Source organism: Oncorhynchus clarkii, chromosome 17 (genome assembly GCF_045791955.1).
Source record: "Oncorhynchus clarkii lewisi isolate Uvic-CL-2024 chromosome 17, UVic_Ocla_1.0, whole genome shotgun sequence".
NCBI lineage: Eukaryota > Metazoa > Chordata > Actinopteri > Salmoniformes > Salmonidae > Oncorhynchus > Oncorhynchus clarkii.
This window is the reverse complement of record NC_092163.1, coordinates 43,927,385-43,942,471: the sequence shown is the minus strand read 5'-3', so window position 1 is coordinate 43,942,471 and position 15,087 is coordinate 43,927,385. Positions and strand designations below refer to the sequence as shown.

The following is a 15,087-nucleotide window of genomic DNA, read 5'->3' as shown; positions in this document are numbered from 1 at the left end:
AGGTTTCTTAATAGATGCATTATTACAATGACAGCACAAGGTCATCAATATGGCTGTTCTCAAAAGTGCTTCTGTTAGTGAATATGCCAAAAGGCCAAACCACCTTTGAAAATGATGCTGCTATATAGCCTGAACCATCCACATTTCCCTCACTGGCCAGTAAAGGCCCATGACTTACCTTCTTCTTCTCACTGAGGTCAATGGTGCATGAAAATCCCCACATGGTTGAATCTTCAGGGTAACTTTTACAGATCAAATTGTGTAGTTGAGGGTCATATCATAACTATTTCTCCCTCATTAACAACCCCCCTCCACATCACAATTAAGTTGGTCGATACCAACTTATAACACACGGTCAAAGTAAAGTCAAATCTATTAATTCATAAAACATTTATAGCTAAACACTTTATGGTAATTAACTGTGCAGTTTGCCAATGATCTATAACACCACATTAAATGTCTATGTTTGAATTCTATGCAGTCAATTTAATGTCATTTATATTTTCCCATTTATAAAGCATTTTCCAGATGTAGTAAATAAAACAATTGCTGAGCACATCCCCGAAAAATCTAACTATTGACATTTTTCTGTTTGAATTTTATTAAATAGATTTAACAAATGTTAATATTCAATGCATTATTCAAATTCAATTCCCCGTTTCAGACTCATAGCTAGTAAGAAATGTTTTGGTGAGAAAAAATAAGAATCAGGGGATACATTTACATCAATAGATAGGTAGAGACTTCAGCATTCTCTTCATTTGTACATTATATCATTCCTATAAGACATCAAATGAAGGCATGGCACGTTACACAAGCCCTGCACTTTTAAAATGGCTGTGTTCCAATGGGAATTTTATGATGTGTAGAGCACCACCATCAGGTAAAAGATCTGATTCCTCTTGGTACAGGGGACATATTTTATTTCCAACCTAGACTTTCAAATCTCTTATTCCCCAACACAAAGAAAATTGTGACCCCAACCCTGAGAGACCAGAAGGTCATTTTTGGGCTGCAGCCTTCACACACTTTAGTTTACCCTTTTCTTCTTGGAGTTTGGGCGATATTCATTTGGAACAAAACCGGGAGCAAACGGGACAAAACAGGGAGAGACTACTTGAACTTGTCAATTAAGAATGCTAGTTTTCATTTTCCGTTGCAAAGCGTTATGCTACGTGTGCAATATTGAGTACGACCCTGAACTGGTTTACAATACCTTCCTGTGGGAACCGGGCCAGGTAAAGTTACCACTTCTAATTAGTCACAGAGTGTAGGGCGGGCTAATCACCACTTAGGCTATGCGTTCTTGTGATATCGTTGGCTATCTAAGTGTGTTTGTGAGATCCTGTTGCCATATCACTATGATATTCATATCACAATTTTGGCTCACTCTACAAAGCTTCGTGTGCAAATTGTTACTTCTTTCTCCTTTCCATATCAAGTGGAAAGTGACTTTTTTTTAAAACCTGGACCCTATTGAGTTGTCATTGTCCTCTGTAATGTAAAGTCTCTATTGGATCAGATGAGTAGATCCGTCTATAATCATAGAAGCAGGCAGAACATAGTTTCCTCTCTAGGTATTTATATCCTGCAGCAGGGAGGGTCTCGCCCCTCTCTCTGGGCCTGAGCCTGGGTATGGGGAAGTGATCCACACACCAGAGCCCCTTTGAAAATTCCAGCCAGGCCAGTCTCACTTTCCCAATATAACCCACTTGCTGCTGACCACGCCCGTGTAAACAGCCTGGTTGGTCACCCTCTGCCTTAGAGTGTCACAGTTTGACAGTGTGTGAGTGTGTAGGTATTTTTGTGGGTGGAGCGAGTCTATTTCTGGCCCTGGGCTTGTGAGTCCTGTTGCTCTCTCGTGTTTGAATACTTTTTTTCTTCAGTTCAAATCAATTCGAAAAACGTTTTGTTTGTTCTTTTGAATGGGCACCATGATGAGGGAAACAGATCCAGTGGGGACAGAGATTGACCTAGGAGACTCTGATGATGAAGACCTTGCCGAAGACCTGGATGAGGACCGTGAGGAGCCTCAGCTGCTATGGAAGGCTGAACTGGGGGATGGAATGGATGAAGAGGAGGCTGTGTCCCCGTTAGTTGACGTTAGTGACACCAAGCCCCTACTGAAAGAAAGAGACCCTAGAGGAGTCAACGACTGTCTGAAGGTATTTCACACAACCATGCATCAATGCATCAACGCAGGCGCTAACTGCTAACTGCTACCGCATTTGTTGTGTTAATTTGCATGACTTCATGAATGAGTTCTTTGTGATTTCTGGATTGTCATCTGAAAGGAGTAATGCTGTCACAATAGTAATATTAGGTGATGTGGGGTCAAGCATATAATCTGTCTTAACCCAATTAGTCAAACCTAATTACTAAAACTAGCAAACAGATCTGAAACATTTTATAGTTCTACAGTAATACAGTCTGTGGTTTGTCACAGTTGGTTTTCTATGCTTGTACTGCCCTCTTGTGGGCATGTTATTGACTGCACTTATCCATATTTCTTTGAGTGGTGGAAATGTGCAGTAGTTTGAAAGGAAACTGTGGGAACGTCCACCCTGAGACTATGACTCTGCCTTTAGGTGACCTTTGAGGATGTGATAGCGGAGCCAGTGTCAGTGCGTAGCGGAGACAGAGTGTGGATCTGGAGTACTGCCCTGTTCGAGGTCACCAGGGTCTGGATCTACCGGATAGTAACTGTCTTGCTGGCCGTCCCTATATCCATCATCACTGCACTGCTCTTCGCCATCCTCAGCTTCCTACACATATGGTAGGTATATAATATCAGTTCAAGGCCCACTGATAGTATATGAACCATAATCGTTGAAACATGTTGAAATTCTCTCTTTTCTTCTCTTTTCTTCTCTTTTCTTCTGTTCCTCCATGTATTCTCTATCTAACCGTGATAGGTTCTTCAGCCCATGCGTCCATTACATCCTTATTATCACATACTGGCTGCAGAGCCTATGGATCATCGTACTGGACATTGGTGTCCGCCCATTCCTCACTAGTGCTGCAAGATGCCACAGTGGAATCAGACTTCGCCTGACACAGGAATGAAGGAATGATAGAACTTCACACAGGGATAATGGCAAAAACAGGATTGGGAATATGGGATTGTTTATAACATTACCCTACTATGGAATGCCCTCTGGGGAGACTGTCAGTGCTGGACTAAGCTTTGTAGGATGCTCTAGGATCCGACCAGGGGCACAACTACAGGCCTTTTGGTGGATCATGGGACCTTACAGCTGAACTGAGATCAGTGTGATTGATCAAGACTGAAGAAAAGTGTTTATCAAGCTCCAACAAGAAGATTGGTTACCTATTTTAGAAGTTGTCACAAGTGAAGGTGAAAAGGAGAATGCGTAAAGGATGCACAATCATTTAGGGTCAAATTTGTATCTAGTATAAACTGGAAGTGTGCTTTGAAGTGTACTTTTTCCGCATTATGTGATAGCGTTTAGATGATTCACTTGTTTGATGACCACATGTAATATAATTCAGATACGGAACTGGAATAATGTGTTGTCTTTATCAAATCTGACCACGCAGTTCAAAATGTGCCTATTTTTGTTGTATTGCAGAAAATGTCAAGTTTGTCTTCATCTATTCTGATAAAAAATGAAATATATCTTAAATAAAGTGTTATAGATTATGATCAATATATCCATATCAGACCTGTTTTCTTACACAAAATCAATCCATTAAAATATCTCTCTTCTTCAAAGAGACACACCCTTTTCTGAATATCAATGTTGTACTGAGTACAGAAACAAGATTCAAATGGATGGGCAAAGAGGCTCTTGTTCATGAATGGTGGTTCAATCCAAATCTTGAATTCATTCATTCACACCCAATCTGCGTGCAGGTGACCTCATTATGTATGATTAGCCTTTCTCATGCTAACATCCAGTAGGATGAACTCCTTGGCCCTCCCTTTATCTTCACTTCACAGCTCAGGGTATGGACGCATCTCTCTTCATCCTGGAAAGACATCTGCCTTCACCAAAATAGTACATGGGCAGTTCAATGAATTCAACAATAGCACAGGCAAACTCACTGTATTTGAAGTGAACCATGTTTCACAAATTCATCATTTTTAGTTGTATTTGTATTTATTACGGATCCCCGTTAGCTGCTACCAAGGTAGCTACTCTTCCTGGGGTCTGGCAAAATTAAGGCAGTTATGCAATTTTAAAAACATTACAATACATTCATAACAGATTTCACAACACACCAAGTGTGTACCCTCAGGCCCCTACTCCACTACTACATATCTACAACACAAAATCCATGTGTACGTGTGCGTATAGTGCATATGTTATCATGTGTGTCTATGCATGTGTCTGTGCCTATGTTTGTTTTGCTTCGCGATCCCCGCTGTTCCACAAGGTGCATTTTAATCTGTTTTTTTGGAATCTGATTCTATTGCCTGCATCAGTTACCTGATGTGGAATAGAGTTCCATGTAGTCATCACTCTATGTAGTACTCTGCGCCTGCCATGGTCTGTTCTGGACTTGGAAGAGACCTCTGGTGGCATGTCTTGTGGGGTATGCATGGGTGTCTGAGCTGTGTGCTAGTAATTTAAACAGACAGCTCAGTGCTTTCAACATGTCAATACCTCTCACAAATACAAGTAGTGATGAAGTCAATCTCTCCTGCACTTTGAGCCAGGAGAGATTGACATGCATATTATTATTGTTTGCTCTCTGTGTACATCCAAGGGCCAGCCGTGCTAACCTGTTCTGAGCCAATTGCAATTTTCTTACGTCCCTCTTTGTGGCACCTGACCACACGACTGAACAGTAGTCCAGGTGCTACAAAACTAGAGCCTGTAGGACCTGCCTTGTTGTAGTGCTGTTAAGAAGGTAGAGCAGCGCTTTATTATGGACAGACTTCTCCCCAACTTAGCTACTGTTTTATCAATATGTTTTGACCATCACAGTTTACAATCCAGGGTAACTCCAAGTAGTTTAGTCACCTGAACTTGCTCAATTTCCACATTATTTGTTACAATATTTAGTTGAGGTTTAGGGTTTAGTGAATGATTTGTCCCAAATACAATGCTTTTAGTTTTTGAAATATTTAGGACTAACTTATTCCTTGCCACCCAATCTGAAACTAACTGCAGCTCTTTGTTAAGTGTTGCAGTCATTTCAGTCGCTGTAGTAGCTGACGTGTATAGTGTTGAGTCATCCGCATACATAGACACACTGGCTTTACTCAAAGCCAGTGGCATGTCATTAGTAAAGTTAGAAAAAAGTAAGACAGCTGCACTGGGGAATTCCTGTTTCTATTATGTTGGAGAGCCTTTCATTAAAGAACACCCTCTGTGTTCTGTTAGACAGGTAACTCTTTATCCACAATATAGCAGGTGGTGTAAAGCCGTAACACATACATTTTTCCAGCAGCAGACTATGATCAATAATGTCAAAGGCTGCACTGAAGTCCCCACAATCTTTTTAGAATCAATTTCTCTCAGCTAATCATCTGCCATTGGTATAAATGCTGTGTATGTTGAATATCCATCCCTATAAGTGTACTGAAAGTCTGTTGTCAATTTGTTTACTATAAAATAGATATGTAACTAGTCAAACAAAAATTTTCCAAAACTTTACTAAGGGTTGGTAACAGGCTGATTGGTCGTGCTATTCTTAGGTAGTGGAATGACTTTTGCTTCCCTCCAGGCCTTAGGGCACACCATTTCTAGCAGACCTAAATTTAAGATATTTCAAATAGGAGTGGCAATATTGTCTGCTATTATCCTCAGTAATTTTCCATCCAAGTTGTCAGACCCCGGTGGCTTGTCATTATGGATAGACAACAATCATTTTTTCAACTCTTCCACACTCACTTTACAGAATTCAACATTACAATACTTGTCTTTCATAATTTGGTCAGATATACTTGGATGTGTAGTGTCAGTGTTTGTTGCTGGCATGTCATGCCTAAGTTTGCTAATCTTGCCAGTTGAAAAATGATTAAAGTTGTTGGCAAAGTCAGTCAGTTTTATGATGAATGAGCCATCTGATTCAATGAAAGTGTCACGCCCTGACCTTAAAGATCCTTTATTCTCTATTTTGGTTAGGTCGGGGTGTGACTCGGGTGGGCATTCTAGTTGCTTTATTTCTAGGTTGGCTTGGTATGGTTCCCAATCAGAGGCAGCTGTCTATCATTGTCTCTGATTGGGGATCATATTTAGGCAGCTTTTTCCCACCTGTTTGTTGTGGGATCTTGTTTGTGTATAGTTGCCTTGAGCACTGCACGTTCGTTTCTTTCTTCTTTATTTATTTTTTTGCCGGTTCACGTTAACTTCTTTGGGGGAGGGGGCAGTATTTTCACGTCCGGATGAAAAGCATGCCCAGAGTAAAGTGCCTGCTATTCAGGCCCAGATTCTAGGATATGCATATTATTAGTAGATTTGGATAGAAAACACTCTGAAGTTTCTACAACTGTTTGAATGATGTCTGTGAGTATAACAGAACTCATATGACAGGCAAAAACCATGTGGCCATGTGCTCAGTCAGGCGTGCGCCGGTGAGAGTTAGCTCCGTTCCTTTTCATTTCTACAGACAAAGGAATTCTCCGGTTTAAACATTATTGAAGTTTATGATAAAAACATCCTAAAGATTTATTAGATACACATCGTTTGACATGTTTCTACGAACTGTAATATAACTTTTTTGACTTTGTCTGGACCTAGTGCCTGCGCATTTGGATTACTGTACTAAATGCACGAACAAAAAGAAGGTATTTGGACATAAATGATGGACTTTATCAAACAAAACTAACATTTATTGTGGAACTGGGATTACTGGGAGTATATTTTGATGAAGATCATCAAAGGTAAGTGAATATTTATAATGCTATTTTTGACTTTTGTTGACTCCATAACATGGCAGTTATCTGTTTAGCTTGTTTTGGTCTCTGAGCGCTGTACTCAAATTACTCCATGGTGTCCTTTTTCCGTAAAGCTTTTTTGAAATCTGACACAGAAGGTTGCATTAAGGAGAAGTATATCTTCAATCCCATGCATAACAGTTGTATTTTCATCAACATTTATGATGAGTATTTCTGTAAATTGACGTAGCTCTCTGCACTTTCACCGGATGTTTTGGAGGCCAAACATAACAACGTGCCAATGTAAACAGAGATTGTTGGATATAAATATGAACTTTATCAAACAAAACATACATGTACTGTGTAACATGACGTCCTATGAGTGCCATCTGATGAAGATCATCAAAGGTTAGTGATTCATTTTATCTATATTTCTGCTTCTTGTGACTCCTCTCTTTGGCTGGAAAAATGTCTGTGTTTTTGTGACTAGGTACTGACCTAACATAATTGCATGGTGTGCTTTTGTCGTAAAGCCTTTTTGAAATCGGACACTGTGGTGTGATTAACAAGAAGTTTATCTTTAAAATGGTGCATAATACATGTATGTTTGAGGAATTTTATTTATTTATTTCTGTTGTTTGAATTTGGCGCTCTGCACTTTCACTGGATGCTGGTCAGGTGGGACGTTAGCGTCCCACGTACCCTAGAGAAGTTAAATAAAGATGATGAACCCAAACCACACTGCATTTTGGTCCGATTCTTACAACAACGATCGTGTCAGAAGATCCCACCACCCACGGACCAAGCAGCGTGCCCAGGAGGAGCAGGGATCCTGGGAGTGGAGGACATCCTGGACTTGGGACGAAATATTGGCAGGAGACAAAAGCCTGCCATGGAAGCAGGCGGAAGCAGCAAAGGAGGGACAGCGACGACACCAGGGTTCGCGGCCACGACGTAGGCCCAAGAAGCAGCCTCAAAACAATTTGGGGGCGGCACACGGGGTGGTCGGCGACGCTGAGTCAGAGACCATGGAGGAAGCGTTGGAAAGATTGAGAGATGGTGAACAGAGGGGTGAGATGGAGACCTTCGAGGAGTGGTTGGCGAAATGTGAAGAGAGTGAAGCGGAAGAGCTGTTGGTTTGGCTGGAGAGGCAAGACAGGAGGAGCGTGTTAGCCGTCCGACGCCTCCTGTGCCAGCTCTCCGCACTCGCTTTGAGGAGAGTGTCATCGTTACGGTACAATGTGTGCCGGTTCTCCGCACCGTGTCTCCAGTGCGCCTCCACAGCCCGGTACATCCTGTGCCATCTCCCTGTACTTGCCGTGCGATGGTTGTCATCTGTCCAGGACACGTTGTGCCAGCTCTACACTCCAGACCTCCAGGGCACCTCCACGGCCCAGTACGTCCTGCGCCGGTTCTAAGCACCATGTCTCGAGTGCGCCTCCACAGCCCGGTATGTCCTGTGCCAGCTCCCCGCTTTTGCCATGCGAAGGTTGTCATCTGTCCAGGACACGTTGTGCCAGTTTTACGCTCCAGACCTCCAGTGCGCCTCCACGGCCCATCCCTCTCAACCATACCATTTTTCAATTCTTCACCAATCCACCAATCTGTGCTGGGATTTAACAGTTTGTACAGTCATTTTCTAATTAGGTGCATGCTTATTAGTAACCGGGGAAAAGCAATTTCTGTTTGCTCCTCATTACACACCATGGACCAACAAATATTATTTACATCAACAACATAGGAATCACTACAAAACGTATTGTATGACCTTTTATACACTAAATTAGGCACAGCCTTTGGAACTTTGGTTTTCCTAAATATAGCTACTATATTGCGATCATTGATTTCAAGAACATTTCTGCAGCATTAGTAAAGATCTGATCAATACATGTTGATTCCATTCCTGTGCTGTTTGTAACTACCCTGGTAGGTTGACTGATAACCTGGCACTGGCTACAGTTTGAAGTATTTTCTGAGTGGGCAGCTTAATGAAAGCCAGTCAATATATAAATCACCCAGAAAATATACCTCTCTGTTGATATCACATATATTATCAAGCATTTCAAACTTGTTATCCAGATAGCACTTGGTGGTCTATAGCAGCCTACCACAAGAATGGGCTTTAGTTGAGGCAGATGAGCCTGTAGCCATATTACTTCAGTAGTACTGAACACGTGATCCTCTTTAATCTTCACAGGAATGTGGTTCTGAATATAAACAGCAACACCTCCACCACTGGCATTTCTGTATTTTCTGTAAATGTTATAACGTTGTATTGCTACTACTTTCATCAAAGGTATTGTCTAAGGGGGTCTCACAGATAGTCAGAATATGAATCTCATCTGTTACTAGCAAATTATTACATTTCATTAACCTTGTTTCTTAAGCTACATATGATTACAACATAATGGTAGTGATTAACTTATCTGGGCTTGGGTCATTGATAAGTCATTGTCTCAACACAGCCTTATAAGGCTGTGAAAGGATCCAGGGACCCAAATGATTTGGGTGGATCCCATCCTCATAAAATTTGTTTTGTTTCCAAAAGGTATCGAAATTGTCAACAAAAGTTACACCCATTGAGCTGCAATAATCACGTAAGGCAGTGAAGAGAGAGATTCCTGCTAAAACATACAAAGCCACGATTCAGAGAGGGCACAGGGCCAGATATGATGGGTATTTTATTAGTGTCTAGCAGAGAGTCAATCAGCTCTTTGAAATTCAGTTTCAGCTGTTAAGAGTTGCCCTTCATAATGTCATTAAAACTCACTACGATAGAATCGATGTGCATGTCTTGGTGTAGTACATTTGGAAGCAGCATAGTAATGTCATTTACTTGAGCTCTGGGAGAGGACATTGTTTTTGCACCAGGAACAGTCACATTTCTTACCATAGATCTGCCCAAAATCAGAGCTGGAGAGAAGGACAAGGAAATCCACTCCCACGTTTCACAGGATGGTGCAGGCCTCAGACAGATGGAGAAACCCCGCTCGATCCAGAGCAGGGACGGAAGGTTGCCGACATCGACTTCGATTTGGTGGAGAAGGAGTAGGAGTAGGCACAACTGCCACAGACACAGGTACCCCACAGCAACGAAGGTGCAAGCTCCAGGGCGGCAAAACTTTCCGGACAAGCAATAGCAGTCCTTTTTATTATTATTATTTCACCTTTATTTAACCAGGTAGGCCAGTTGAGAACAAGTTCTCATTTACAACTGCGACCTGGCCAAGATAAAGCAAACCAATGCAACAAAAACAACACTGTAACGGCTTTCTTCCTGGGAAGGAGAGGCGGACCAAAACGCAGCGTGGTTATAGTTCATGGTTCTTTAATAAGAGACACTTGACATGAACTAACTACAAAACAATAAACGTGAAAACCGCAACAGTCCTAACTGGTGCAGAAAACACAAAGACAGGAAACAACCACCCACAAAACCCAACACAAAACAGGCTACCTAAATATGGTTCCCAATCAGAGACAATGACTAACACCTGCCTCTGATTGAGAACCATATCAGGCCAAACATAGAAATAGACAAACCAGACACACAACATAGAATGCCCACCCAGCTCACGAGTGCTGTATTGTATTGAAATTTGTTTGAAGGTTTGTTAGCACAGTATCCAAAGAAGGTATATGTATACAGAATGGTGTCGTCTACGTAGATGTGGATCAGAGAATCAACAGCAGCAAGAGCGACTTCATTGATATATACAGAGAAAAGAGTCGGCCCGAGAATTGAACCCTGTGGCACCCCCATAGAGACTGCCAGAGGTCCGGACAAAAAGCCCTCCGATTTGGCACACTGAACTATCTGTGAAGTAGTTGGTGAACCAGGCGAGGCAGTCATTTGAGAAGCCAAGGCTGTTGAGTCTGCCGATAGGAATGTGGTGATTGACAGAGTAGAAAGCCTTGGCCAGGTCGATGAAGACGACTGCACAGTACTGTCTTTTATCGATGGAGATTATCATATCATTTAGGACCTTGAGCGTGGCTGAGATGCACTCATTACCAGCTCAGAAACCAGATTGCATAGTGGAGAAGGTACGGTGGGATTTGAAATTGTCTGTGATTTGTTTGTTAACTTGGATTTCGAAGATTTTAGAAAGGCAGGGCAGGATGGATATAGTTCTATAACAGTTTGGGTCTAGAATGTCTCCCCATTTGAAGAGGGGGATGACCGCGGCAGCTTTCCAATCTTTGTGGATCTCAGACCATTTTGAAGGTTGAAGAGACTAGTAATAGGGGTTGCAACAATTTCGGCGGATATTTTTAGAAACATAGGGTCAAGATTGTCTAGCCCAGCTGATTTGTAGGGATCCATATTTTGCAGCTCTTTCAGAATATCAGCTGTCTGGATTTGGCTGAAGGAGAAGCGGGGAGGAGGGGGGGACCTGGGCAAGTTGCAGCAGGGGGTGCTGAGATGTTGGCCGGGGTAGGGTTGGCCAGGGTGAAAGCATGGCCAGCCTTAGGAAAATGCTTATTGAAATTATTAATGGACAGCTGGGAGGGGGCGCTCTTTTTCTCCATGGACTTTATAGTGTCCGAAAAACATTTTGGAATTAATGCTACGGGATGCAAATTTCTGTTTGAAAAAGCTTTTCTTAGCTTTCCTAACTAACTGAGTATATTTGTTCCTGACTTACCTGAAAAGTTGCATATCACGAGGGCTATTCGTTGCTAATGCAGAATGCCCCAGGATGTCAAGGGCAGTCAAGTCTGGGGTGAACCCAGGGCTATACCTGTTCTTAGTTCTACATTTTTTGAATGGGGCATGCTTATTTAAGATGGTGAGGAAAGCACTTTTAAAGAGCAACCAGGAATCCTCTACTGACGGAATGAGGTCAATATCCTTCCAGGATACCCGGGCCAGGTCGATTAGAAAGGCCTGCTCGCTGAAGTGTTTTAGGGAGCATTTGACTGTGATGAGGGGTGGTCGTTTGACCGCGGACCCATTACGCACACAGGCAATGAGGCAGTGATTACTGAGATTCTGGTTGAAGACAGCAGAGGTGTATTTAGAGGGCAAGTTGGTCAGTATGATATCTAAGAGGGTGCCCATGGTTACGGATTTAGGGTGGTACCTGGTAGGTTCCTTGATAATTTGTGTGAGATTGAGGGCATCTAGCTTAGATTGTAGGACGGCCGGGGTGTTAAGCATCTGCCATTTTAGGTCACCTAACAAACTCTGAAGATAGATGGGGGGCAATCAATTCACATATGGTGACCAGGGCACAACTGGGGATGAAGGGGGTCTATAACAAGCGGCAACAGTGAGAGTCTTGTTTCTGGAAAGGTGATTTTTTAATAATAGAAGCTTGAGTTGTTTGGGCACAGACCTGGATAGTATGACAGAACTCTGCAGACTATCTCTGCAGTAGATTGCAACTCCGCCCCCTTTGGCAGTTGTATCTTGTGGGAAAATGTTTTAGTTAGTGATGGAAATTTCAGGATTTTTGGTGGCCTTCCTAAGCCAGGCTTCAGACAAGGCTAGGACGTCCGGGTTGGCAGAGTGTGCTAAAGCAGTGAATAAAGCAAACTTAGGGAGCAGGCTTCTAATGTTGACATGCATGAAATGAAGGATTTTATGGTTACAGAAGTCAACAAATGAGAGCGCCTGGTGAATGGGAGTGGTGCTGGGGGCTGCAGGGCCCGGGTTAACCTTTACATTACCAGAGAAACAGAGTAGGATAAGGGTACGGCTAAAAGCTATAAGAACTGGTCGTCTAGTGCGTTCGGAACAGAGAGTAAAAGAAGTAGATTTCTCTAAGCGGAAGAAGAAATTCAAGGCATAATGTACAGACAAGGGTATGGTAGGATGTGAGTACAGTGGAGGTAAATCTAGGTATTGAGTGACGATGAGAGAGGTTTTGTCTCTAAAGGCACCATTTAAGCCAGGTGAGGTATGTGTGGGTGGGTGGAACAAAAGGGCTAGCTAAGGCATATTGAGCAGGGCTGGAGGCTCTACAGTGAAATAATACAATAATCACTAACCAAAACAGCAATAGACAAGGCATATTGACATGTGGCATGTGTAGCTGAGTGATCATAGGGTCCAGTGAGTAGCAATAGATGGGAGTCAGTGAGCCAATTCAGTAGTCGCTAATATGCTAGGCGAGCTGGAGACACGGCGATTCAGACAGCTAGCGGGCCGGGGCTAGCAGATGGGCCTCCGGGGACGTCGCAACGGAAGAGCCTGTTGAATCCACCTCGGACGGTTACGTCGGCAGACCAGTCGTAATGGATCGGTGGGGCTCCGTGTCGGCAGTAAAGGGTCCAGGCCAATTGGCAAAAGAGGTATTGTAGCCCAAGAATTGGCTGATGGACCTCTCCGGCTAGCCGGGAGACGGGCCTAGCTCGAGGCTAACTGGTGCTTGCTTCGGGACAGAGACATTAGCCAGGAGTAGCCACTCAGATAGCAGCTAGCTCGCTGTGATGATCCTGTGTAAAGGTTCAGCGCTTGCTGTAGCAATCCGGAGATGTGGTAGAGAAAAAACTGTCCGATATGCTCTGGGTTGATATCGCGCTGTGCAGACTGGCAGGAATTGACTGGGCTGAGGCTGGCTGATGTCCGAGTTAACAGTGATGACCACTAGCAGTGGCTAACTGACTACTAGCTAGTAGCTAGTTAGCTGACTAGCTCTGATGGGGGTTCCGGTTCTAAAATATAACAAATAGCAGATCCGTACCACATTGGGTGAGGCGGATAGCAGGAGAGTATGTTCAGTCCGTTGATGGAAATTGAGATTACGTAGCCGGAGTCCATGCAAAAACAAGTTTGAATGTGGTTGGTTTGAATGTGATTTGCTTGACAATACTGTTCCTGGTAGGCCGTCATTGTAAAATAAGCATTTGTTCTTAACTGACTTGCCTAGTTAAATAAAGGTTAAATAAAAAAAATACCAAAATTAGCTGCAATACTCCAGACCTCCTCTATGAGGAGAGGCGGTTGTACTGTACTGATGTTAGCATAAAAAGGCTTGATTTTACATAATCAGATAAGCATGGGTGTGAAGGAATAAATCAAACATTTTGTTTATACGGTACCACTTTTAAAAAACAAAGCAAAATATCATGTTACTCAACTCCATGGATATTATAATCAAGCGAAAGGTGAAACTGTGATTGAAATAAAGCAGATATATTTTTGTTGTTGTTGTAAAGTCATCCTACCATTCTATAACTGTATACTGCAATGGCGATGAAAAGAGTGTCACTTAATTAATGACATGGTTGCTGTGGAAACACAGGTGTGAGTGACAAGAAAAAAACAGTCAGATATTCATGGTATATTCCATTATCAGCAGCATGCTACATCTCCTGCCAAGTTGTGTTTTAGATTTATGGAGTTAATGTTAGAAGGGAAATAATTGTTATGTTGTTTATCACCACACTCTGCTCCCAACTGAATGGGTAGGAGTCAATGTATCATACTGCATAGGCATACATGTCAGTCTCAGATCGTTGCACAGTTCTCTGTCCCAGCAGCAGATCCACCCGCTCAGACATATACTACAAGTCTCTCCATAGAGGGAATAACCAGAACATATCTTGGTAGTGCATCACAAGGCACTATGAATAGATGCCTCATAGAAAGTGTCAAGTTTCAAGTTTTCATAGTTGTATGGGATACGCATGGTATACACCGTCCACTGAAATGATTACTTGCAGGTTCTTTCGCATCAACGCAACAACAATAAGAAATACGAAAAGACAAGAATATGAACATAAAGTAAACGGCACAGTATAATTGAATAAACATTTTAGCATGAGTATCATACATTGAATGTCACACCGGTGTGTGTGTTTACAATATATTGTCATCACAGCATATGTAGGAAAGGGGACAGGGAATGCATTCAACCAAAATGTGTCTTCCACATTTAACCCAACCCCTCTGAATCAGAGAAGTGGGGCTGACTTAGTCAATGTTCACGGAGCAATTGTTGGGGATTAACTGCCTTACTCAAGGGCAGAACGGCAAATTTCAGGGTTTCGAACCAGAGACCTTTCAGTTACTGGCCCCACGCTCTTAACTGCTAGGCTACCTGCTGCCTCTGTAGTCTATGTGTGTTTGTGTGTTTATGCTATTCTATGGCTACAGTGGCTACAGTCTGACAGGACATCTAGGGGCTGTCAGTAGTTGCAGCTGCCTGCTGGGTGCTGCTGGAATTCCAGGAGTGACATCACGTGATTGGTGATCCAGAATCCTGGGCACAGCCACTCCCTGTCCC

The 15,087-nt window shown here is 42.7% G+C and overlaps 1 protein-coding gene across 1 annotated transcript; it reads left to right on the top strand.

Moving 5' to 3' along the window:
- Positions 1–1,765: 1,765 nt before the first annotated feature.
- On the top strand, positions 1,766–3,809 carry LOC139369763 (caveolin-2-like). The gene is made up of 3 exons (XM_071109025.1): positions 1,766–2,165; positions 2,589–2,776; positions 2,916–3,809. Exons 1-3 carry the CDS (start codon positions 1,926–1,928, stop codon positions 3,064–3,066), a joined length of 579 nt encoding a protein of 192 aa, XP_070965126.1. The 5' UTR covers positions 1,766–1,925; the 3' UTR covers positions 3,067–3,809.
- Positions 3,810–15,087: the final 11,278 nt, after the last annotated feature.

Excerpts from the sequence above, each read along its gene's own strand:
- LOC139369763 (XM_071109025.1), top strand. The coding sequence starts at position 1,926 with ATGGGCACCATGATGAGGGAAACAGATCCAGTGGGGACAGAGATTGAC. Across the intron at positions 2,166-2,588 it reads GAGTCAACGACTGTCTGAAG|GTGACCTTTGAGGATGTGAT; the intron begins GTATTTCACACA and ends CTCTGCCTTTAG. Across the intron at positions 2,777-2,915 it reads CTCAGCTTCCTACACATATG|GTTCTTCAGCCCATGCGTCC; the intron begins GTAGGTATATAA and ends TAACCGTGATAG.